The 25,806-nt window shown below is 41.7% G+C and overlaps 2 protein-coding genes across 5 annotated transcripts in view; one reads left to right on the top strand and one right to left on the bottom strand.

The window, feature by feature from the left end:
- The window catches only part of ELMOD2 (ELMO domain containing 2), a 46,776-nt gene extending 41,703 nt beyond the window's left edge, over positions 1-5,073 (top strand). The window contains exon 9 of one of the 3 annotated variants that reach the window (XM_039541170.1): positions 4,952-5,073. In XM_039541170.1, the coding sequence (XP_039397104.1) occupies positions 4,952-4,956 (5 nt within the window). In that variant the 3' untranslated portion in view covers positions 4,957-5,073. Of the gene's footprint in view, positions 1-4,897 lie in introns of all 3 variants that reach the window. The other 2 variants (XM_039541169.1, XM_039541168.1) reach the window with 2 other exon arrangements.
- Positions 1-25,806, bottom strand: part of TBC1D9 (TBC1 domain family member 9) — an 81,670-nt gene that overhangs the window by 7,233 nt on the left and 48,631 nt on the right. For both annotated transcript variants that reach the window (XM_039541151.1, XM_039541150.1), the window contains 9 exons: positions 24,410-24,624; positions 13,764-13,881; positions 12,406-12,691; positions 10,664-10,793; positions 6,861-6,959; positions 6,673-6,741; positions 4,894-5,134; positions 3,852-3,917; positions 861-947 (listed from right to left, as the gene is read on the bottom strand). In XM_039541151.1, coding sequence (XP_039397085.1) covers positions 861-947; positions 3,852-3,917; positions 4,894-5,134; positions 6,673-6,741; positions 6,861-6,959; positions 10,664-10,793; positions 12,406-12,691; positions 13,764-13,881; positions 24,410-24,624 — 1,311 coding nt within the window. The remainder of the gene's footprint in view (positions 1-860; positions 948-3,851; positions 3,918-4,893; positions 5,135-6,672; positions 6,742-6,860; positions 6,960-10,663; positions 10,794-12,405; positions 12,692-13,763; positions 13,882-24,409; positions 24,625-25,806) is intronic.

Genomic DNA, 25,806 nt, shown 5'->3' on the forward strand with positions numbered 1-25,806 from the left:
TTAGGCAGAGGATTTAAAATTTAATAGTGACAAAGGATGAACTTTTAAAAGTTCTCAGCATTGGCCTAAGTCAGCTCCTATTGACTTCACTGAAATCTCCACTCAAAGCATCTAAAGACCCATTAAAACACTGCCAAAATGGTTTATCTGTAAAATATGGCGCATATGCAGATTAAAGAACGCATCCTGTGTTATGAAATTTTGGAGACCCTAATTTCTGCAGCTGCTGTTCCATCTTCAGCCCCACTCTTCCAATCGCATTGGGTGCTGAAGCCACTGGAACCAAATAAATAAGATCTGCAGGCTAGCAGTGGACCCCTTCCACAACACACAGGGGATGCACAGGCCCTATGCTCATGTTTATCCCCAGTCAGCCTTTGTGAAGGTTCTGCACACCATGGAGAGATTATACCCTATAGCCAGATACAGCCTCTCACTCTCTCAGGGTACTGTCCATATGCATCATCAATTGTTTTGCCACTTTTGTCAATTCTTACTAACACATTTAAACAAGATTCTACTTCCTTCACAGCCAACATACTCATTTTGATCCTCCACAAAGTCATACATGCTGAACTTGTGACATACCATCACCACCACACTGATGGCATTACCCCCAGAGGAATTCTTCATTACAGCATCGAAGGAAGGCCTTATTGAAAACAGACATCTTCACAGATATTACAGAGAACAAACACTAGTCATATACATTTCTTTTTACATAAAATATTTTATTTCTTCATTTTAATCCAATAAGAAAGTATCCATTTAAAAGTAAGGTTATTAGTGTTAACCAATATTTAGGGTCTTAAAACACTGAAAAGACAAGATAATGCTCTTGCAGAGAAAAAGTCACCTACCATGTGTATACTCTGGTGTGATGTCTTCAAAAAAGTACTGAGTTGCTTCAAAAGCAGAATCTGGCTCTTCTTGCTCAGGGGATGGATCTGTGTGATGAAAGAAAGAAATTACTGTGTTTTTAATTAAAAAATTAAACAAAGTAGATTTGTGTTCGTGTAGAGTTTCACATTTTAGAAGTGTAGTACCACATAATGAGGATATCCACACTTAGGAAGGTTAGTAAAAAAAAAAAAAAAAAAAAAAGCACTTAACCCCCTCATGTTTCAGAGAGAAGCCAACCACTACCTGATGTAGTTAAGAAGAAACTACTTCTGTGGGCAGATTATTTCATAACTGTCCACTAAATAGATTTATTGTACCTTCTTCTGAAAATTCTGGTACTGGTCACTTACTGGAAAGACATGCACTAAATGCATCATTGGCCTGAGTCACTAGGACATTTCCGACCTATGTACCCTCAAAGTCAAAGCACTTGTCGGCTGTGCAGGGTCTTATGCAGGAGATCCCTGTGGTCTTAGGGAAGGAATTGTCCTCTTCTTTAGGGTCCAGAGCAGTTTCTCTGAGCAGGTACTTCAGCCCGTAAGTGGTATGAGTGGCTGCTGTTGTTCCCTGCCCTCTATGGGGGATTTGGCCCATTGATTCAGAGTAATGGATCTTTGTTTCTCCCCTTCCTGCACTACACTGCTGTCATAAGAGAGCTATTCCAAAACACTACTCTGTGGCTCACAATGGTATGGATTCCTTGCACCCAACCCCACCTCTCTAGTCACCACAGCAGAGTAGAACTGTGGCAGTTCTGTTGTGTTTAAGGGATTCCATCTTTCGTTCTAATAAGTTCTCCTGGGAGAATAACTGAATGCTTTGCTTAATATCCTAACTTGTGTTGTGCATCTGAAACTATTTCTGCATCAAAGGTTTGCCTTGTGCGCATGTGTAATTGAGCTTCTCAACCTAGAGCAGTTGGGAGATGAGCTAGGTACCTCACTGAGGGATAAGACACCTCTCAGTTCATCACTTGGATAGAGGGCAGTCTCCTCTCTTCAGTGGATACACGTTACTGACATTGAGCCAGACTGCCTGCCCTTAGTTTGGGCCTGGCATGTGTATTAGGAAAATTGAGAGATATGCAAGTTTGACTCCCACACCCAAACGCTTTTAGACTTATACTCACATCACTGATGCATCTAAACTGGTGTCACTTACAGCCCCAAGAGATGGATCAGTTGGGGTAGTGCTCTATCTTCTTAAAAGGACTTACCTGTCGTCCTCCTTGCTGCTTTTTTTTGATCAGTTCCCAGCAAGCAGGGGTAAAGGGGGTCAAGCAGGGGGGAGAGAGAGTCGGGGTGCACAGTGGGCCCACCCCAGTCCCATACTGCACACTGGGAGGATCTAGTCACAGAGTGTTGGGGTTCTTAGGGATTGGCTTGTTTTGAAATGGGATTAGCTTGGTTTTTGGCTTATTGTAAAAGTCAGGGTGCTTATTTACCCCGTGAAAGTTGGCAACTGTGCTCCTGACTAGTAAGCAGCTGTTTATTTAGACTTTCCTGTATTCTCTTAGAGCCTTACTTGGCCCTTCATCCCTAAACTTTTCTTACTCTATTCATAGAATCGGAAATGGAAGGGACCTCGAGAGGTCATCTAGTCCAGTCCCCTGCCCTCATGGCAGGACTAAGTATTATCTAGACCATTTCCAACAGGTGTTTGTCTAACTTACTCTTAAAAATCTCCAATGATGGAGATTCCATAACCTCCCTAGGCAATTTATTCCAGTGCTTAATCACCCTGACAGTTCGGAAGTTTTTCCTAATGTCGAACCTAAACCTCCCTGGCGGCAATTAAAACCCATTGCTTCTTGTCCGATCCTCAGAGGTTAAGAAAAACAATTTTTCTTCCTCCTCCTTGTACAACCTTTTACATACTTGAAAACTGTTATCATGTCCCCTCTCAGTCTTCTCTTTTCCAGACTAAACAAACCCAGTTTTTTCAGTTTTCCCTCATAGGTCATGTTTTCTAGACCTTTAATCATTTTTGGCGCTCCTCTCTGGACTCTCTCCAATTTGTCCACATCCTTCCTGAAAGGTGGCACCCGGAACTGGACACAATGTTACAGTTGAGGCCTAATCAGCGCAGAGTAGAGTGGAAGAATTACTTCTTGTGACTTGCTTACAACACTCCCGCTAATATATCCCAAAAAAGATGTTCGCTTTTTTGTGACAGCATTATTCTGTACATGTGTGTGAATTCTAAGCAGAGAGTTAACTCCTTGCTTGCTGGAAACAAAGGAGGGCCTCCATAGCCTATCACAGCCTGGAAAGGCAAACCAAGTGCTCCCATTTTCATAGCTACCAGGACTTCCAGCCCTATGGTTAGTTTTATTTGATTTGTAATTCAATAAAAATGTGTCCTAAATAATTTGAGCAACTAATGAGTATCTTCATTCAAGCTTGCCCCAGAGGAAGTACTTATTAGAGATGAGGGGCTCCTTAAGCATCCTGCTGCACTCATGCATCTTCAGGAAGGCACTTAAGCATGTGCGTAACTTTGACCACATGCAGCCAATGGGACTATTTGCATGCTTAAACTTGTGCACAGGCTAAGGTACTTTGCTGACCTGGCTTCAGACAGGACTAGTTTCTTTGATGCGATACCCATAGTGAGTCAGTGGAATTACACTACCCGACTTGATGGGCACAACAGCAGCCACTAACACCTAGGAAAACAAGCAAATATCTATAAAAATGGCCCATTTATGATGAGCAGAGCAGAAGACTGAAGTGTGCATGAAGATCCCCTGGACCCATGGTGAGGTGAAGACAGAAGCTCTTCTGTTTGACTGCTGCATATACTTCGTATCTAAAGGAAATTTCACTCTCCTATTTTTAGCTGGGAAACCAGAGGTCTTTTTAATTGGGAAAATGGAGATTAAGTAACTATATTCCAATTTTTTGTTTTGCCTGAGAAATCAGCTATTTTAAATGTCTTTTACTCACCAGGTAATACATGCATTTTATAGAGCAGCTTCAGTTTCTCTGTAAGATCTCCATGACATGCTGTACCTAAACAATATCCCATTGAACATGTTAGTATTATTAGCAGCTTCTATCAGAAGAGTTCTTAAGAGATTTACAAACATTTATGAATTATCCTTTTACATAGGAAAACTGAGACAGAGAAGTTAAGTGACTTGCTTAGGATCACAGAGAACTAGAAAAAGAACACAGACCACCTGACTCTGAGTTCTGTGGTTTAAACACTAACTCACTTCTTTACTAGAAGAGTGTTTACATTTGCAGCTCTCAAAAATAGTCATCATCACATTACTACATTCATGGCCATAGGGTTTTCTGTTTAAGAACAACTTCTTTGTGCAAGCCCCAACTTCAAAAACTGTGGCCAAATAAAGGCATCATAGGACTTAGCTCAATTAGATATTTGCTAGAAAAGACCCAGGAAAACAAGATCATGATCAAAGAGTAACCAAGGGATAAACTAGTCTCTGCTATTATGTTAACCTCAATCGAAATGTTCTTTGGCTTGTGGAAAAACGAGTAATATGAAATTCAAGTACTCTATGGCAGTTCACTAGATGTTGGAATTATTTTATTAGAAAAATATTTAGATATTCTATATTATGTATCTTTAGAAAATTAGATAATTTCAGTTAGGTGGAGCTTTATTTTACATTACAGCTGACTAGGAAAACCTAATGCCATTAAGTAGAATTAAACAGCAAATATTTCTTGGCAAATATCAACAAGTGCAATCTACTGGAAGCATAAAACCAAAAATGCAGAAAGATTTTAGGACAGAATACCAAGCCAGCCTTAACCTTTTCCTCTTTGGAAACTAATGTTAGTGACATCATATTATTATTCTAACTATAATTTTTAATGTTTGTAACTCTCTAAATTCCATTTGTTTATATTAAACTAGTGCCAGTCACAGTCAGTATAACATCAGGATTTCTGACAAACTGGCTCATCCTGAGTAACGGACCATATTTCTCAGGTTAATTCATTAAATTCTCCTTACTTAGCCCAGAGACAAATTCACGGAAGTTGATTAGAGAATCTCCATTTTCATCCAGCAGTCTGAATAAGCGTGCAGCTAGCACATCTGAGTGAGTCCCACATGCCCAAGGAAAGAGAAGAGCAAACATCCCCTTGAACTGCTCAAAATCAATACGGTACTGTTCCAGATACGGCAGGCTGGGGTCGTGACGGTCAAAAGCATTGCTGTTCCCTCCCCAGTAGCAGCTCGTCAGATGTTCCGCCTGAAGAGAAGGCAAATGTTGTAAGATTGCCACCATTTCTGTAAACGGCTCAACAATATCACCAACACAAAAATAAATACATTTAAAACAACATCATCTGAGTTTAGCAGATTCATTTATGATGAGCATTGGCATTTCTTACAAAAAAAGAAAAGAATTGCTTTATGAAACAGAAAAGAATTCAGCTCTGCTCCCCAGAAAAAAAATAATAGTAAACATTTTTTTGGTCAAAGAAGCAAGCAGATGTGACTCAAATATATATATACACACAGATCTGATATGCTCAATCTTGTTTTTTCACAGCTATGTATTGTTTCAAGTTAGTAAAGTGGCTGATTACAAGATACCTGTTGAAACAGAATTTTGCTGTCTTTAGGTTAAACATTTACTTGGCATTTGCAGAAATACTTGCTTTATTTTAGTGCCTAATCCTGCTCCTATTGAAGTCAATAAGGGCTTTCAAATTGATTTCATGGGGGGGCAGAAGCAAGGAAATAGGGTCTGATCATGCAGTGTGATCCTGGACTTCTTCACTCTTTCGCAATCTCACCAATTTCACAGTCCTGAGAATACTCAGGGGCAAGGATACAGTCTAGAGAATCATATTGCATGATTGGGACTGTAGTTAAGTATGGAGACTAGTTACAAGAGATTCAAAGAGAAAATACGTCCCTTTACCAGAATATTTAAGAAACTCAATCCTGGCCAATCAAGAGAAGACAACCTACTGCAGTGTGTGTCACTCACGGACTGAGCAATGATAAGGCATTTTAACCGCGAGGATAATTAACAATTGAAACAACATACAGCGAGATATGGTGGATTCCTTTGAAGTCTGTAGATCAAGACTGAACATCTTTCTAAAGGATATACTATAGTTTAACCAGAATTTATGGACTTGAGGCAGCAGTTACTGCATGAAATTATATGGCCTGTGGTATGCAGGAAGTCAGATCATAATGGTCCCTTCTGGCTTTGAAATCTATGACTCTATTCTTACTTCTCCCCAACTTTTACTTACTATTAGAACACTACTTCAAGAGAGTCTCTGGACAGCAAGAAAAACTACAGAAGATTCAGTATAAATTAAAACCATCAATTGTAGCAGGTAGCAAGTACCATGTGACGTAAAGTTACGGGCTGTCCAACATTTAGCATAAAGAAGATATTTTGGGGCCAGATTTTCAGAACTATGCCCACAAATCAGGTAGACAGACAAAGAAGTTTTTGTAAGCTGGCTGAAACTGTGACCCAGGATTTGGTCTTCTCCTTACTTTTCTAGTAACTGATGTCCTCAGGATAATACATTTTTCTAATCAAATTAGTTAGCAAAATAATTATTTCTTTAGTTTTTAAAAATGGCTCTTTTGTATTTTCAATTATATCTAGTTGCAAATTCCAGTTTATGACAGGGCACACGACAACACCAAATAACTCACAAATTTAGATCGATTCATTAGCAGACAGCAGTTTTCATGTCAAATCTAAATGTTTATTTTTCCTGCATGCACGCGATCTTATCTTGACTACGGCTTTACCTTGAAAAGAGCATAGAGTTCCTCCAGTTCATCAATAGTAAAAGAAGTCTCAGTCACAATGGTTCGCACCTTTGGAAATGTAACATTTACAATTAAAAGCTTCCTATATATGTGCCATTTGAAAGATATTTTTATTTCAGAAATCAATTGATCTTAATCTTAGCAAGCATGTTTTTCCAAGGACCTACCACATTGCGCTTAGTGGTGTCTTCAAGAGTCTGGATCACCTTCAGTCTTTGCTTAAATCTCATCTGTTCAATCAGATCTGCTCGTATACTTCCAAATTTCTAAAAAGGAGGACAAAATGGATCCTTTCAATTGTGCGCTAGTACCTGGAATACTTTGTTTTCTTTTTATGCATGAAAAATAAAAAACCAAACAATTAATTCTGTAAGTGTTCAGAAATGATGTAAGATGAGTATCTCAGACAAATATTGAGTGACATTAAAGACATTTTTCTAAACATATGACTTGCAAACTGAATTTTCAGAAATTTGTTATTAGATTTTCTGTCCTCCACCATTTCATTTCCATTTGCCTCCCAAGCACTTCAGAAGGGATATAAACCCTCATGTTTTAGGGCATAATGCTCATCAGTTAGAAGTTCGCTTAGGAAGAAACTTCCCCTATAGGCAGGTTACTCCATAGCTATTAATGCAGGATTTCTTTCAATTTCCTCTGAAACATTTGTTATTTGCCGCTATTGGAGACAGGATATTGGGCTACATGGGTCATTGGGTTGATCCGAGATAGCAGTTTGTATATTATCAAACAACTGTCTAAATCCAAATATGAGGAATGAAATTCATACTATGGGTAAAAATTTCAAGAGTGCTTAAATGACTTAAAAACTTAAGTGCCATTTTCAAAAGTTAATACCTACCTACCTACCTCTTTTATAGGACTTTGCATCTGAAGAGAGCAATGTGCTTTACAAAGGGGGTCAGTTTCATTATATTCCCATTTGACAAGTGGGGAAACCGAGGCACAGACTGGTGAAGTGACTTGCCCAAGGTCACTCATCTGGTCAGTGGCAGAGAAAGGATAGAACCAAGGTCTCCTGAATCCTAGTTCAGGGCTCTATCCACTAGACCAAAGTTCTCTCCTCAACATATGCATAACTTCCAAAGTACATTAATACTCTACTCCTGCATGCCAGGTGAAAGAAAGTGAGGGCAAAAATATAATACTGAGAACATCGTTCAGTGGACCTACAGCACTGGCTCATGCTCTCACATCCATGAACCTCTGTCCCATAGATTTGTTTCTATGCACTTTCAATAGAGATTTTCCCAAACATGAACATCTTTGTAATATGTCCTTTGAAGAAACCCAGGGCCAGCTTTTAGAACAAGAAATAAAGCCAGCCATCTAGGGTGCCACATATAAAAGTCATGGAGGAGCCTGCTGCTGCCAGTGGATCAGATTGTGATATGCATTCCAGAGTGAGGAAGTGCGGGGTATCAACTTAATACATTCTTAGGCGATCAACTAATGTTAAGTTGTGACATTCCTATATCATCTGTACTTCTACGAATCACGATAGAAGTAGCAGGATGTTTTCCCTGCTTTATTTGTTAATTTTCCAATTAAAATTGGAAACCTTTTGAAAAACAGACAGTTACGGAGCCTGGTTAAACAGTTACAAGTATTTTTAAACACAAAAGTGCAGGTGAAAGTACGGAAATATTTTAAAAAAAAGTCAAGAGTGAAATTTTCAAAAGCACCCAGTGACTCTGGAGCCTAGGTCCCATTTTAAAAAAAATGACAGGCACTTAGGAGCTAAAGTCCCAGTTGAAGTCAATGAGTCCTAAGTCACTTTTGAAAATGGGACTGTAGGCAATTTTGGAAATGCTACCCCAGCTCTTTAATTGCGCAACAAGTTTGCAAACACTGTGGATTGTGACTTTATTACAGGATCAGATAAAACGACATGCTGGATTTATTAAAACACAAAACAGCATCAATAATAGCAAAGAAAATCATTGGCAAAATAAAATGCATTTGTTGATATGTTAAGTACAAAGTCCCTTTGTAAAAACCCCCAAACACATCAAAAATCCCCAAACCTACAGGTACAATGTTCTATTCCTGCCTCATACACCATGCTAGGGCATTAGTTCAATACTGATTCTGGAAAGAGTTCTACCCACTGAATTGTCAGCACTATTTCCTGCAGCACCTGAGTTTTCACTAGAGGTTTCTCGTCCAAGTGTTCAACCCTCCTTAGCTTATGGGATTGGATAGGATCACAGCACAGTGTGGTAAATGGCTAAATATTATGCTTCAGTTAATAGTACTCCCTCACTGAGTTTTCAGATTAATCATTCCCTCCTCCCTTCCCCCAAGGCAAGTGTCATGGGATAGTTGTTCAGATAGAGCTTGCCTTCCTTCTGGAACAAAAAGCATATCATATCCCTTATGCCAAAGGAAAAGAGTCACCTTTCACAGTACATCTTGTTATTTTTATACAGCTTTTAATAAAGGGCAAGCGACAAGGGTTACATTGTTATCCATGTGCCTCTGACAAGCTAAAATACTAAAAATGCAGTAAATAAAATGTTAGCCCAATGGCAGCTGGAGATTTCCCGATATTTACAACAAATTTGTCTCTCTTATATTTATACCAAGCCCAATGCAATGGGTCCCCAATCCCAATTGGGTACAACAAACTTAGGGCCAGAAACGTAAGTGTCACAGAACAACAGAGGGCCCTCATTATCTCTTGAAAAATGTGGCAGTTTAATACCAGGAAATAACACCATCAAAACATATATACTGCAAGCTGATTTAACAGCCTACATTCAAATAGAGTACAAGTAAAAAAGATGCACGTTTATCTCTGGTATATTCCACTGACTTCAGTGCCATTACACTAGGGATACATTTGGCCTTGTTCCTGTAAGTTTCTATTCAACTAGAAAGAGCTACGAACTTTTGTACTACATATGCCCACAAAAGACAGATTGTGGCTATGCATGAGGCCAGTTTATTCATCTAAATATAGTCAAGGCCATAACAGCTTTCTTAAATGGTGTGGGATTCAAAACAAGGCAAAAATGGGATGGCAGCTTTACATAAATGTCTACCCTTCCACTGCCAGTTTGTATTCTTACCCCACTAGAGAGGGGGGAAATCCTCACAACCCTCAGATTTAATTCACCCTCAATGTGGAATTCACTATTGCTAAAGCCTGCAGCAGATTTCTGGTGCCTTTTACATAGCTCAAAAGTAATTTTTTTTTCTGAGACGTGGAGGACATGGGGAAAGTATCTGAAATACTTGTCGCAGTTTTAGATGGCTAGGATCATCCTACATTTTGATTTAAAATATCAATTAGTTCTCCATGGCACAGGGAAGAAAAGAACCAATTAATTTCCCATAAAGGAGAGATTTCGCTCCTGTTGTTGGTCCGGAGTTTGAAATCAGCATTTAAAAGTTAAGTGTCAGGGATATTTTCTGAATGTTTTATTAAAATTTAATTTAAAGGATTAGACAAAAATCCTTAGTCTTTTGATGTGCAAAGTTTAGTCCATTTTTTCTTGGACTTTACTATGCACTTTATGAACATTGACTAGTTATTCTGTTATTGGGGTTTTTGCCAGAAGTTTTCCAACTCTGAGTTATTTATGCCTATGTCAAAATTAGAACTGGTTGGAAAAAAATGACAGAACCATTTTCTGTTGGAAAATTCTGTTTCAACGTTTTGGGAACATAAACATGGATTTTTTGTTCTGAAGCAATTTTTGTGTTTCATTTTTTAAAATTTTGTATTATATTACATGTTATAACATAAAATAAAATATGTCTACATCAAAATGAAATACTTTGATTGATCCAAAACAATAATGTTCAGAATACTCCTTTGGAGAACTTTGAAATTTTCAGGTTTTGCTCTCATTCAAAATAAAGCCAAATTTCAATATCTCAAAATCCTTCATGAAACAGAATTGTTGTCCTCAAGCCAGTTCTAGTCAAAATCCTAAATTACCTCATAGGAAGTTCTGATGAGTCTGAAAATATCCACCTCAGGATAAGGCTCTACATCATCACTGAGTAGTGAGTGAAGGTGAGGGATTGGTGGCAAAGTACTGTCCTTATTAGTCACACTGTCCAAATACCTGAATGGGAGAGAAGAAAAAAAAATCTAAATGAGAAAAGTTGGGACACATTTTTTCTGAGGATCAGTAGCAGTTACATATAGACTGACTTTACATAAGTATGATCAAACCACTGTATTATTCCGTTATTTGGACAAAGAGACCTATTTTGCCAATTCGTAACATTCCACTTCTCCCCAGAGCTGCATTAGTTGTTTACCTAAATCACATTTATCAAGAAATATATAAAATCCATCTGATCACAGTAAGATATCCACAATTTGCCAACGATTCCCTAAACAGAGTCTTGAAATATTTTTGTTTGAGCCGTCTTACACAAATAAAGATGTGTGGGGCACTATTCACCTCATTCCTGTTGGAACAGGGGATGGTGTACTTGATTCTCAACACCCCCTGCCTCTCTCATTCCCCAAAACCTGGCTGAAAAGAGTATCAAGAGCATCCTTCCTGCTAGTGTAGCTGCTGTATATCACCGTGCAGCCACAAAAGCCTTCCTTTCATAACTCCTCAGCAAGGGTTGGGGCTTAGTTCTGAGAGGAGAGATGAGATGGCCAGGGCTGCTTTTTTTTGTGTGTGTGTTAAATACCAAGTTAATTAAAAAACCAACACACATCATACCACCACTCATGCCTGGGTATAAATAACCCTGAGCCTCACTTTAATTTTTTTTAAAGAACCTGATTCAGCAGCACCTTGAAATCTAAACATTGACACAAAATGTCAGGAAATCAAATGAAGGGTATAAATACCTTCCCAGGTATTCTAGGTTACATAAAGTAGTCTCAGTTCAGAATGAATGACTCATCCAGGTCTACCAACCTGCCTCGTGTTTTTATCCCTTCATGAGCCTTTCTAGATCTATTGCATTCTCTGGCAAGTCTATTTCCAACACTAGTTACCCTTGAATTCAGGTATTTTTCCTACTTGCTCTTAAAAGTTAACAGTCAGAAGATGAAGTAAAAAATTCCAGATATCCAACCAAGACTTGCTGAAGATCCCTGTAAGACAGGTTCAGAAGGATATTCTAGAAACTAGAAAGGACAAAAAATTTTTTGTTGAGCCTGGCTAATAGGAGCAGTTGTGCATAATTGAGGGTAACACTCCTGATTGCTTCACCTTTGTAGGCTTTTAAAGTGGCTGTAATTTTCTGAAACTTTGTCCCCCTAGGGGTATATCTACACTGCAGCGGCACAGATACAATGCTGCATCTGCATCTGTAGTGCCGTCATATAGATGCTTCTTACATCAGTGGAAGGGGTTTTTCCATCAATGTAGTTAATCCACATCTCGATGAGGCGGTACATCTTCCATTGACCTAGCTGAGTCTACAGTGGGGGTTACGTCAATCTAAATACATCACACAAGGCGCAAATTTTTTCAAAGCCCTCAGTGATGTAGCTAGGTTGATCTACTTTTTAGGTGAATACCAGGCCTAGATAAGTAGATATGGTCACCCAGAAATATATGAAAAGCCTTTTTTGACAAAGGCACACATAGCTCCTGTTACAGACAAAAAGGATTGCAAGCATCTAAAAGACATCATCAACTTCTTGGTAAATAACTTAAATGCACTAAAACCAGAAGCAGAGCTTTGGTTTTGTTCAATAAATACCTTCCCAGGACTGTCATTGCTTCTCCATCATCTTTACAGTTCAGCAGCTTGTCCACATTAGCATCCAGCACAGCAAGAGCTAATTGGAATATCACCTTTATTCCTTCATAGAAGAAACAATCCACAACCACCACAGCACTTTCAAATGGCATTACACTGAGGAAAAGCGTGAGGAACCAGGACAGTGAAATGGTGGAGATAACGCCCAAGTCCTGCATGCAGTCATAAAGCTGTGGAACATAGTCCCGGGCCAGCTCTTCAAAAACACCTTGATCCACCAGAGCTCCTGTTGGAAATAAGTAACATTGGGCACACATGAATTTAGGATCAAATGAATACACATTTATACCCTTCTCGGAAAAATATTGTAAGAACAGTCTCCAAGATGCTTATATACATTTCCTTACCACCAAAGGACAGATTCTTCCCTTTGATTAAATTGTGATATGCACCAAAAAAATCAAAACACTGTTATACAGAAAACAAACGTGTAATAAACCCAGAGCCTAGAAAAAGCAAACAGGGTTTTTTCTTGTTCTGAAACCCATCCGTTGGCACTTGTAGATAAGTTACCCACCATTAATGGTCATAAATTCTACTTCTCAGCATCACAGGAGTGGTGGTGGGAGAGGCAATATAGGGGGAGGAAGGAGAAGATTTTTTTTTTTAATTTTAAGGCAAATTTTGTGGTTGTAAGAAGTTCCCTGTGGTGGCACAGAAAGCTGAAGAGCTTCTACAGAACATGCACACCACACAGGCAACAGCAAACACAAGCATCTCCACACCACTACCTCTAGGATTGAGTGGGTAAGCTCAGTCTTCGGTGTCTTTGCTAGCAAGGATATGTAACAGTGATTTTGTGATGGAAGTGGATTGAAAGCACCAACTCATTTAGCACAAGCCAACAGCCAGTCATTAGACAGTAAAGGCTTTCAGTTATTAATGTCCTTTCAAACCAACAGCCTAGAGGTGAGTGGCAATACAACCTTCTCTTGTAACCTGCTCAACCCTGGCTCTCACCAACATTCCTTTGGTAATTATATTATATCCTCTATTCTCTACACTTAAAATTCTAGCCTCCCACCTCCTTCTGATCTCTTTAACCTACATCAAGTCAAGTCGAGTCCATTGTAGAATTCTGTTTTATCTCAAGCAGGTGAAGAACTAACACTGAGCAGAATATCTACTTAGGTAGCTGCTTCCAAACTTCAGAATTATCCATTTCGTTCTCTAATCTGTTTGCAACAGTTCACATATCATCAGTGCTGACCATTTGATTATTTCAACATAAAAAAATTAACAGAACAGGCTTCTGGATATTTAAGGACTTTTTAGAAAAAACAATCCCCTTAACATACCAACAACTCTTGTATTGTAGTAGTCTGGCAGCATGCGTTCACACAAAGCCACAAGCAGCCAGAAAGCTTCCTCCTCTTTTGCATACAAAAGTAGTACTGAAGTGACAATATTCATGGCCTACAAGAATGAAAAAATAAATCACTAGATATCATTTCTAAATTCTCTTGCCATATCTAGTGCTATAAAGTCTGAACAGATAAGAATTTATCCTAGGTCACAAATTAGCCATGGATCTACTCTGAAAAAATTTCACTTAAAAATGATTATATGTTCTGCTATATTCAGCAGTCCACATTCTTCTGTAAATACAGCAAACAATGTTTTCCTAATATTCCTAATGAGAAGTTTCTTCAAACCATCTAAAAAAAAAAATCAAGATTTTGGATGTCATTGCTTCTTTGCACAATCAGTTTATTATTCATTCTTCAAGGGTTCAACTGTGCCTTTCAGTTGTACTGAGGGAGGTGCATTCTCTCAAGGGGAGCTGCTGAAGGAATTGTGCCTCATTCAGCCACAATGCCTCTTGGAGCCCTGGGGAGTGTAGCTTCTACACCATTCTTTGCAAGGATGCATTCTGCACACCCCAGACCTTCTGCCAGTGCAAAACAAAAACAAAAAGCCAATGGAAGTCATGCCCTCCATTGGTGAGGCAAATGTTTGTAGTGGTGACAATCCTGAGCAGCCTTGAGCACAATGGAGCAGAAGGACTGTAAGTATGCCCAGTCTCTGTGTGTGGAAGGAGGGAGACGGGGGCAAGGTTCCTTGTGACCTATTTCCTCCATCTTACATAAATGGCCGGCACAATGTTGCTTTGTTTGCTCTCGGTCATTTTAAATGTTTGCCTAACTCCTTTGTCAAGGCCAGAAGGCCTGAAAAAATGACCTACCTTGATAATATTTCCATGTCAGAGTTTGAATCTTGAGGAACGGATTCATTATTTTAAACCCTAACTCAAATGGGAGAGATGACAGATGGTGGACAGGTACAGTACCAGCTTGTTTTCTGTGATTGGCCCAGAAGAACACATTTTTAAAGTTATTTCATTACATTTTAAGCCCCCCAAAATGAAAGTTAAATATTTTAAAAACACTAATTTAGTTCTCAGGTAAAAACTAAGAAATTCAGATTCAGACCCATTTTCAAGGTCTGTCAATTCATATACACCGATCTCTTCCCAACACCCACCAATACTTCATTATGATGCTATCACACACTATCCTCTTCTCTTTAGTCTTGTTTACTATTTATATAACGATTTCGAGTTTGGATACTTGCTGTAACTGTCACTGTCTTTGAAAGAATAAAAAGTACTTTAATATCATGACCCAGGACTACTTATAATTTCACTCCCGACTGTGGGCACCAGGGTTACAAGTGTGTTCCTGTTGCTACCATTCCGGTGTTCATTGTCCTACCATCCTTTTTTTTCCCTTTAATTAAAAAAAAAAGATACTTCAAGTAATGCTGAGTGATTTATTCTTTATGAATTAATGATGATGGTTAGAATACTTTGCATCTCCCTGTAGCGGGGTGAGCACCTGCTCCAGCCCTGAAGGGGTTGGAAAAGCCCTGCAGAGGGCTGGGGAAGGGAGCAAAACCCCAGCTGATTGGGGGAAGTGGCTGCAGCTGGGGCCATACCCCAAACAGTCCGACTGGGCCTTATAAGAAGGCCAGGGCAGCCAGAAGCTCAGGACTCTTTCTCTGCTTGTAGAGAGAGAAGGGCCTGGCTGCTAGGGAGCTGAGCAGGGCTGGGGGAAGGCTAGAGGAGCTCCAGCCTAGAAAACCCCCAGGCTGCGGGCCTAGCTGAGGGCCTAAGACCAGAGGGGCAGCCCAGCTATAGAGAGAAGCAGCAGGTCCAACCCAACCTTGTCTGTGATGAGTGGCATATACTGCAGTCTGCTCCAGTGAGTGGGGCTAGATGGTGACTGGCTGTAGCCTTACACTGAGATGAGCTGGGGTTAGTGGGTGGGGGTTCCCATGGGTAGGTAGACCCAGAGTGTGGGGGTACTGCCAGGGGGGCAGCAACCTGGAGAAAGGGGCACCGGGGTCCTGGGAGGGACACTGGGGCCAGCGGTAAGGCGGATCACCAGCCTGCAGGGGGTGCTCCAGGACGCTGGAAGAGCTAATTCCCATGGACGACCAGCAGGAGGTGCCGCAGGGTTGAGTCCACTCCTTTACACTCCCTCTGCATTTTTCATTCAGGGATACTGAAGTGCTTTACTGAAGTGATTGATTAAGCCTCACAACACTCTTATAAAATCAAAAACTATTATTCCCATTTTGCAATCAGGAAAGCTAAGGCACAGCGATATAAAAGGTGACTGCTCAAAGTTACTCGTAAGTGAGAGAGTTGAGAGCAGAACCCAGAACTCCTGTATTCTAACAATTCTAACCAGATGATGCTCCCAGCCTTTAAAGAGAAACTGCTACTCAACCTTACGTACAGCAGAGCCGACTCTCTGCTATAATTGCTTATGTGATACATTGTTGTTTTCACCTTAGCACTGCTTGCAACCATGGCAAAAAGAAGGTTTTGGAAGGTTTTGATGCAACTGATATATGAAGGAACATTTGAAGAAGTATAAGCAGATTTTCCTTGAAATGGAATGCAAAGTTTCTTACCTGATCATTTTCTGTTAGCAACTTCTCTCTGAATTCATTACTCATGGGCCAATGACCCTTACATGTGGAGTTTGGAGGCAGTCCAATGTTGTGCTGGAGGCTCTGAGACTAAAACTCTGCCCTTCTGCTCAGGCTACCAAAAGAGCTCCATAGCTGCAGATAACACTAACAACTGGTTGCTGGAGTGTAAGATAACTTGATACACTATATTAATTTAACCTTAAGACAATATATGTATGAGTATCCCTTTGGAGAAAATTTTCAGTTTATATTTTTTATTTGCAAGACCACCAGGGTGGGTTGAATTCAGAGAGAAGCTGCTAACAGAAAGAAAATTGTCATGTAAGAAGTTTCTCATTTTGTTGCACACACAGCTTCTCTCCTCATTCATTACCCATGGGAAGTAGTGAACAGTGAATCCCAGAAGTAAGGACAGAGTTTAATTATTATAGTAGCATAACAGCCAGGAATGGAAGAAAGCAAGAGTTTTATAAACTAAGAAGTTATGTGGAAACCAGCCCAGTAGCACCTTCTACCAAAAGATGCATTTGCAGAGGAACGGAAATTTACTTTGCAAATCTTCCTTAGGCTCATACACTCTCTCCCTCTCCCCTCCAGTGCCTCTAGGAATTTCTGTTAATAGTTTCCTAGATGCCTAGCATGCCAACTGATGCAGGATTTTTACATCTTGGCTGCAGCAACCCTGAGTCCCTAAGGCCTTGGCATTTTGGACAGAATAAGATGAACAGGGTACAACTGGCATATGTAATCTATATAACAGAGATGAATCTTCAGAGCTCTAGGAATGCTCATTTATGTCACAATCTTCAAACGGGTAGAACCAAATGATGGGAGAACTATTTCTCAGGAATTGTGGAAAGAGGAGTTTACCTTAAGCGGAAAGGTTTCTGGAGCTGTAAGAATATTTTTTCCCTTATGACAAAGGCAATATGATTCTTGTATAGATATGGGAATTAATTCCAAAACTTGCCCTTTTGAGGTAATGGTGACTAGGTCAGCCACAGACTTGTCTAAACTTTTCAGTGTGATTAAACTTGGCAACTGATATTCAAATGGAGGATCCAATGTGGTTGGCTACAAGGCTGGTATCCACATTTCTATGGTGTTTGGTTGCGGAACTCCAACCAAATCTCCTGGAAAAAAACTCTAGTGTAGCTGAGATCACCAGACCTTTGGGATTATTATCATATTTGTATTACAGAAGCCTCTAGAGATCAGGGTCTATTGTGCTGGGCAATGTACAAAGAGGCAGTCCCTGCCCCAAAGAGCTTCCTGTTTCCCCTCACACCTGAAATGTAAATTTGACCAGATCAATGAAAGAAATATCCTGGTTGAGTTCTCTTTGAATACCAAACTGTATCAGAGGTTAAAGGAGAATCCATGTTGAACTACACTTCTCTTCTGATGCTCAGGCTATTAGCTGTAGATGTTCCTAGTCTGAATGAAGGAGTCCCAGCTTCACAAGGTCTGGTGTTTTTTATAGGTACAATGTAGGGGTCTTGGCTATCTAGCAAGTCCAAAGTGCCTTCTGAGCTGGTGGAATATTAGGAGGAGGACTTAATCTCTCCCTTTTTCTCTTTTCTGTCTGCTTTATGTAAGCTGTCTGGAAAGGCAGCAGATTCTTCTCTTCCCAGGCCTTAATTTCCATTGCCAAGGAGCAGCTTTGATCCCTGGTTTCAGAAGGGATATAAACACTTCTTACTCAATTCTAAGCCAATCTCTGATGGGAAGTAAGAGGAGATTTCCTCTGCGAATACCATAATTGCCTGCCATGTGGTTTCTTACACCTTACTGGTCACTGTCACAGACAGGATACTGGACTTGATGGATCACTGGTCTGACCCCATATGTCCACATGACCATGTTTGTGCATTTTGCCTTGTCTTTTTAAATTAAAAAGGCACATCCCGATAGAGATGTCAAAATTAACTGAAAGGATATGTATGATGAGACTTTGGAAATCTGTCTTCCATGTGCGCTTGTTTCCATATGAGTACGCGAGGGTCTAGAGTGAAAGTTGGGTTGGCTTTCAGCATGTTGTTTGAAATTACCTGTCCACAAAGAGGCACTGGATGTTATTTGAGAATGACACTTAACTTTGCATTGCCTCAAGTGCATGGTTCTAAGTCCTCAGAAGGAATTTAAGCAGAAGCATTTTGAGAATCCCACTCAGGGGATGAAGCTGATGCACAGCACCCTAATCTTTGGGAAAAAATTGGCTACTGATGACCTTTCAGGAAATTATGGATGCAATGAAGTTTTGGATCTTTGCAAATCTTTACCATTATGATAAAATTACAGCCAGGACCATGACCTCTTGGAGAACAATTCTCTGCACTGGGATCAAAAGCTCCTCTGGATTTTCAAGAGTTAGTGGCAGTTCTTCCTTTAGGAATAGGTCTGTTTCTCTGGATGTGGAACGGTTTGATATGTTGCCTATGCATGGGTATAGATGCATTACATACAACCGGTGCCTACCACCAGCCACTTAAGATTCTGGGTGCAGAAGGTGGATCAGAAGGAAGAGTCCTGCACAGGAATTCTGAGCTCTCGTACACAAATGCTCTTGTCATGCTGAAAACTTTGTCAGTTTGAAGAAAAATTGATCTAGGTTTCTTTGAAAGCATCTTCTCCAGATTCTTCCCTCTGCCAGGGTAACAATCCTTTCTTGGATACCCTTGGTGTTAGAAACAACCAATAGTTGCTAATGCTGGTTTCAACAGTGAGGGCTGAGGCCTGTCCGCAATCTCAGGTAGTAATTTCTCTAACATTTCCACCAATAGCTCCTCTGCACAACATATCCTTTTAGGACAAGCAACAGCAATCCAGGGATGTAACAAGGCTCTCTTGTAGCCACCTAGTTAAAAATCCACTGCTTAGCACAAATCACAGGACAGAACCTGAGACGTCTTACTCCTAGCAAGGCTGCAGCTTGAAGGGCTTTCTTTGGGTCGCCAGGGTGTGCATACCCAGCAACTTAAGCGTGGCCCTCGAGTCCTTGAGGCTATGCAGATTTGCATCCGTCTGGTCCGAAAAGAGCCCGGACCCTTCGAAGGGAAGTTCTGGACCTCAGGTAGCAGACCTGACTCCTGTAGCCACGCCGAGCATCGCATGACCACGCCAGATGCGATTGTCCTGGCCGCCGCATCCGCCGAATCCAAGGATGCCTGGAGAGAGGTCTTCGCTGCGGCCTTGCCTTTGTCCACCAGCGCCGTAAACGCCTGTTGGGAACCCTGCAGGAGAATGTCCTTAAAACTTCCCCACTGCCGCCCAGGAGTTGAAGTTTTGTCTGTTGAGGATGGCCTGTTGGTTAGCAATCCTCAACTGGAGGCCCCCTGAGGAATACACCTTCCTGCCAAACAGGTCCAGGCACTTCGCTTCCTTGGCCTTAGGGGCCGGGGCCTGCTGCCCATGGTGCTCTCTCTCGTTGACTGCCGAGACTACCAGGGAACATGGGCTTGGGTGGCAAAACAAGAAGTCATATCCCTTTGACAGAGCGAAGTACTTGCACTCCACAATCTTGGCTGTTGGAGCGCTGGGGTCTGCCATCTAGTCTTGTGGTTCGATTATATGCTCTTAATAAGCGGAAGTGCTATTCTGGATGGACCCTCTGGGCTCACGATGTCCATCATGGGGTCCTCCTGCTCCAACGTCTCCTCGGCCTGCAACTCCAAGTTACGAGCAACCTTGTGCAGCAGCTCGACTGGGACCAACACCGGCAGCGATGCCGGGAGGGTGTCCTTGAACGGCGCACCATTGCCGGCTTTCCCCTCGACGGCACCGCAGGCCCGGGTACCAAAGGCTTCTCTCTGATTGGGAGGGGTCTCACCGCCAACAACCCAATGAGGTCCTTCGCTGCCTCAAAGGTGTCAGGCGTGGAGGGTTGACGTGGAGGAACTCTCGAGCCCGTCATCCTCACTGAGTTCACTTAGGGCTGGACTCAGAGGGACTTGTGGCACGGTGCTGGCACTGGTACAATGTCCATCCCGCTCTTTCCGATGCCCGGGCCCTTAGATGGCGCCGGTCTCCTTTGTGGGGAACATCCGTGCCCTTCTTTTGGTCTGGCCTTGGGTCGCACAGGGGAGGCTAAGCGGTGCCGGGGCCTACTTTTCTCCGAAACCGACGGCTTGCAGTGCTTATCCGGCACTGAGTCTCTTGCTGACTCCGGGACACTCTGCACTGAGGAGGCTGGAGCCGGCGTCGGGCACTCCAGGCCCAATGGCTGCAGCGCGGCCTCCATCAACTGCTTCAAGCAAAAAAGTCTCTTTCTTTGGTCTAGGCTTAAACGCCTTGCAAATCTTACACCTCTCTGTTTGGTGTGCTTCCCCCAGGCAACATAGACAGTAGTGGGGGTCACTAACCAGCATGGGCTTGCGGCACGTGATGCAAGCCTTAAACCCCTGGGCCTGTGGCATGCCCCACGGCCCGGGGTGGGTGCTGGAAGCCTCCAAGCACCTAATCTATTAAGTGTCCACAACAATAGAATGCTAACGAACTGACAGCAGCAAAGTTAAGGGACTGCTTCTCATACGAGAGCAAGAGGTTGTTCCAACGTCGCCATGGACGGTAAGAAGGAACTGGAGGGGGTCGGGCCAGCGGGGGTATATATGCAAGGCACAGTGGTGCCGCTCAGGTGGGGGCCCTGCCAGCCCACCGGGTACCGCTAAGGGAAAAGTTTCCGACGCTCATGCACATGGTGCACGCACACCTAATGTGGAATGGATGTGAACAAGCACTCGAAGAAGAACAGGCTCCTTTTGAACATGGGAAGAGATTTCTCACTTACCCCTCTGTAATCCCCTTGTGGTGCAGAGGGATGTGGAATCTTCATGCGCCTCTGCTCTGGTCACAGACTCGGGCCTGGTCTACACTAGGGGCGGGGAATCGATCTAAGATACGCAACTTCAGCTACGAGTTAGATCGATCGCTACCCGCCAATTCAGTGGGTAACGTAGACGTACCCTGAGTGACAAACTCCTAAGGCTTTAAATGTAGAGCCAGCTCAGAGAGCAGGGAGGAGAGACACACACCCCTTTCCCTGGCAGAGCAAGGAGTTATTGCTGATGATCAGAAGGCACAATTCCCATTCTGCTGCTGTCTAAAATTTGAGTTCTTTCCCTGGCACAGAGAGGGTTCCCTTGGGCTGAAAGTCGGAAAGTCCAGACACAATTTCCATTAGTCTTCAGCCTGAGGCAGAGCTGCACAGGACGAACAGGCTTCTCTGCATGCCTAGACATGCTGAAGAGTGTGGGAGAGGCAGTGGGAATGATACAGAGCTCTGTGATCCTAGGAGACAAGCCCTTGCAAACACTCCCTCAGGGGACAAAGCAAAGGAGAAGGGGTCCTACCTCTGATTTTCACCTCATTTGTTCATTAACAATATTAATCGCTACCTTGCAAAGGACACACTTGCTTTTGCTTCTTGGGAGTTTCTGCGGTTTGCAAGATTTACCCCAGAGTGTCATGAGAATTCCTATTCACAGTGGGAGGAAGAGCCCCTCCTTCTTTCCCTAGGGAGCTGCAGGGTGAGGAACGCTGGATCCTTTCAGGGTTTTTCCCCCTTGCCGCCCAGTTCTGTTGTGCGACCAACCCCCTGAGCTTGTAGGGATATTAAAGAAGGTTTATATTGAACATGGTTTATATGAAAAATGAACATGGTTTATATAAAAAATGATTTATTGTTAGAAATAATTTATTGTTAATTGATACTTATAAACTAAAGATTTATGTAGAAGTTAAATTGTGATTTCAGCATTTAGCTCCTAACTGCAAGCCACCAGCTGTGTCTGTGTAAAGCCTGCTCAAAGAGATACTTGATAAAACTTGTTAAGCAAAAAAGAATAAAACTTATAAAAAAAAAAAACTTACAAAACTTAAATAAAGTAAAGTAAGTCATGTATAGTAGTAGTAGTATAGATAGAGACCCCCCCCCCCTCTGTAAGTCTTTTCTTCACTTTTCTTTTTTTTGTTAAAGACAGAGGAGAGTCACACACAACAACCCACACCAAAAAAAGAAAGAAGAGAAGTGAAGATGATAGATGATAGATAGAGAATGTATGTGACTGAAGTTACCAGCCTGAATTCAGTGTCGGCTGAAGAAGAAGGAAGAAGGGGATCAACCAGAACCATCAACCACCGGCACAAAATCCACCCACCACACCCACCCACCAGGAAAACAAAACAAAAAAAAACAAACAATGCCAAGCCAGCCACCTGATTTTGATAGCAACAGCAGAATGCAGCAACTCAAATGAACTGATAAACTGATAACTAAAAAATTAAAAAAAACTCTATAAACTGGACTTGAGGACTTTGAGTCTGACTGGCCAGCCCAGGAGCATCAGAGATGCATGACACAGACTGCATCACATCCATGACCACATCCATACTCTGCCAAAACATCATGTCACAACATCTAGGCTGGTAACTATAACATAACTACAGAAAATGAATGAAATGAATAGAATGAAATGATGTGTGTGTGTGTATATATGTGTGTATAAGAAATAATAATTAAAAGTTTTGTTGTTTTTTGTTTTGTATTTTTTTTTGTTTTGTAATTTACCTAAGCTGGCCAGACAGGGTGACCAGATAGCAAGAGTGAAAAATCAGGACAGGGGGTGGGGGGGGGGTAATAGGAGTCTATATAAGAGAAAGACCTAAATATCAGGACTGTCCCTATAAAATCGGGACATCTGGTCACCCTGTGGCCAGACAGCTTCTTCCTTGTCCTTAGATGCTCTCCTCGAAAGTTCAGAAGCGAATGATTGGTCTTTTCTTCATTGGAGTCATGGCTTCTCAGGACAAGGTGGGAACCTGACATGCCAGTCTGATTCTGAGCCCCACGCCCTAGCAGTGCAAAGGTATGCTGGCTGGCGGGTCACAGGCAGGGCATTATTCACCCTCCATAGAAGCTATAAGTGCTGCCTCACAAAGGGAACACTGATTAGATTTAAGCCAAGTGTTTGCAAGACAGCTTTGCCATGCCTGAGTGGGGGCAGAGGAGTCCATCAGGGAGGTGCTGCAACGGCAGATCCAGGTGGTAGGAACCACAATGCTGTTATTTATCTAATCCAGGGGAAAAGGAGGAGGAAGAATGTAAGTCACAACTGCCTGAAAACAAAACAAAGTAAAGGTTTTAAGACAAAATTGTCTGGAGAAACTGAACCACCAATTTGTTCCACTTTTGGAAGCAGAAAATCTGTTGGTTGTCCTGAGCTGAAGGGCAGAGTTTAATCCTGGAACCTCCAGCAAGAACACTGGACTGCCACTGAATTCCACAGGTGGGGGCATTAGTCCATGAGTAACGAACAAGGAGAGAAGCTGTGCAACAGGCAAAAATGTTCCTTTCAGAAGCCTCATAATATTCGTTATTAAGAGTTCATTGACTTTTTTAAATATTATTATAATTAGATGCACTTGGGGACAGATCTTTAGTCATCCTTACACTGGCCACTATATCTATGGGCACACAAATCTGCATATACAAACCAGTATGCACAAACAGTTAGTTCCTCTGGTACCTGAGACTGCAAACAGTTATGCAGAGTCCAACTGATTCTAAGAGAACTCTGTAGATCTTGGGTTCTCAAACTGGGGGTCGTGACCCCTCAGGGGGTCACAAGATTATTACATGGGGAGTCACGAGCTGTCAGTCTTCACCCCTAAACCCTGCTTCTCCTCCAGCATTTATAATAGAGTTAAATATAAAAATGTGTTTTAATTTGGGGGGCGGGGAAATCATACTCAGAGGCTTGCTGTGTGAAAGGGGTCACCAATGCAAAAGTTTGAGAATCAATCACTTATAGATGCAGGAGTCTGTACTAATGCAACTCTTTGCAGGATCAGGGCTTTGTGCAAACAAATTGGGAACCTGATGTTCAGGTGCATGATCAAATATATCAACTGTGTACATTAGCATGCAGCCACTGATTGAAAAAACAACACAATAGACAGGAATGGGAATCTAGATCTTGAAAGGCTGGCAAGACATTTCAATTACCTGACAATATCCTATGTTTGGATTTCTAAAAGCATAAGCTGTTAATACTCTCCTCAGGGCAGCAATACCCATCTCATTCTGGAATGCAGGGTGCTCTGGGAGAGAACGGTGCAAATCTCTCTCAATTTCTTCTGTGGCAAGGTTATACTTCCCCATAGATTTCTCCACGAGGTCCTCATAATAGCCAGGATGGGTGGCCATCTCATTAATGGCTCCTAGGATGAGGAGAGAGCAACACCAATGAAGTAGGATAATGAAGTAAGGGCTAACAGACATACACCTCTACCCCGATATAATGCGACCTGATATAACAAATTCTGATATAACGTGGTAAAGCAGTGCTTGGGCGGGGGGCAGGGCTGCGCACTCCGGCGGATCAAAGCAAGTTCAATATAACGCAGTTTCACCTATAACGCGATAAGATTTTTTGGCTCCAGAGGACAGTGTTATATCGAGGTAGAGGTGTAGTACAGTCACATTATTTTCTTTTGTTCCTTAGTTCAGACATCTTGAATGGAAATTTTAAAATAGAAACAAAGTTTGAAAATACATTTAAAATGTTATAATTTTAAAGAGGATAAAATTGGCCTGGCACTCATAAAAATACCAGCTGGTTGTCTTTTCCTTTGGGTACATTTGAAAAAGCAATTTCACATAATGATAAAATAAAAGCCAGAAATAAATCCTTTCCTTTTGTGGGGAGGAAACGCTGAGCATGCTGAACCACAGTGGAGCTTTAACAGCTGCCACCACCACAGTGTCCCTCCACAGATTGGGAACTATCTGTGTGCTCCTTGTAGCGCAGCTAGCCTATCGGCTGGCACCCTGCTCACATGCTGACCGCCATGATAACAACACGCACGTCCATCTCCAAGTCATTTACAGAACAGCTGCTGGTTCTATAGAGCTTCTCATCTTCAGAGCAATTTTTAAAACATCCTTCAGTCAATCCTCACAGCATCCCTGTGAGCACATAGTATTATCCTTATTTTAAGGACAGAAAAAAAGAAGCAGAGAAGTTAACTACAGCTCCAAAAAGAGTCAGTGCTGGAGCCAGGACTAGAACTCAGGAGATCCAGATTTGCAGCCCGGTGTTCAAACCATTCGACCACACCTCTCTCAACCAAAAAGTTTCTATTTAAAATAACACCAACCTTTTTTCTGTCCAGTATACCTGCTCCCTATTCAGGGCAAATTCAGGTCAGTTTTAATTTAGTTATAAAACATAGCTAAGGTCTGACCTACTTCAAAAACTAGAACCACATGTGAAACAAGTTTAAGGGACCACTGTGTTGGTATCAGGAGACCAGGCATAGATGTATCTGTAGCATACACAGGGACTTATTGTCCAGAGTTTTTCCCTTAATGTGAATTATTTCCCCTTTTTATTTTACCCC

This window comes from Mauremys reevesii, linkage group 5, assembly GCF_016161935.1.
Source record: "Mauremys reevesii isolate NIE-2019 linkage group 5, ASM1616193v1, whole genome shotgun sequence".
Classification (NCBI taxonomy): Eukaryota; Metazoa; Chordata; order Testudines; family Geoemydidae; genus Mauremys; species Mauremys reevesii.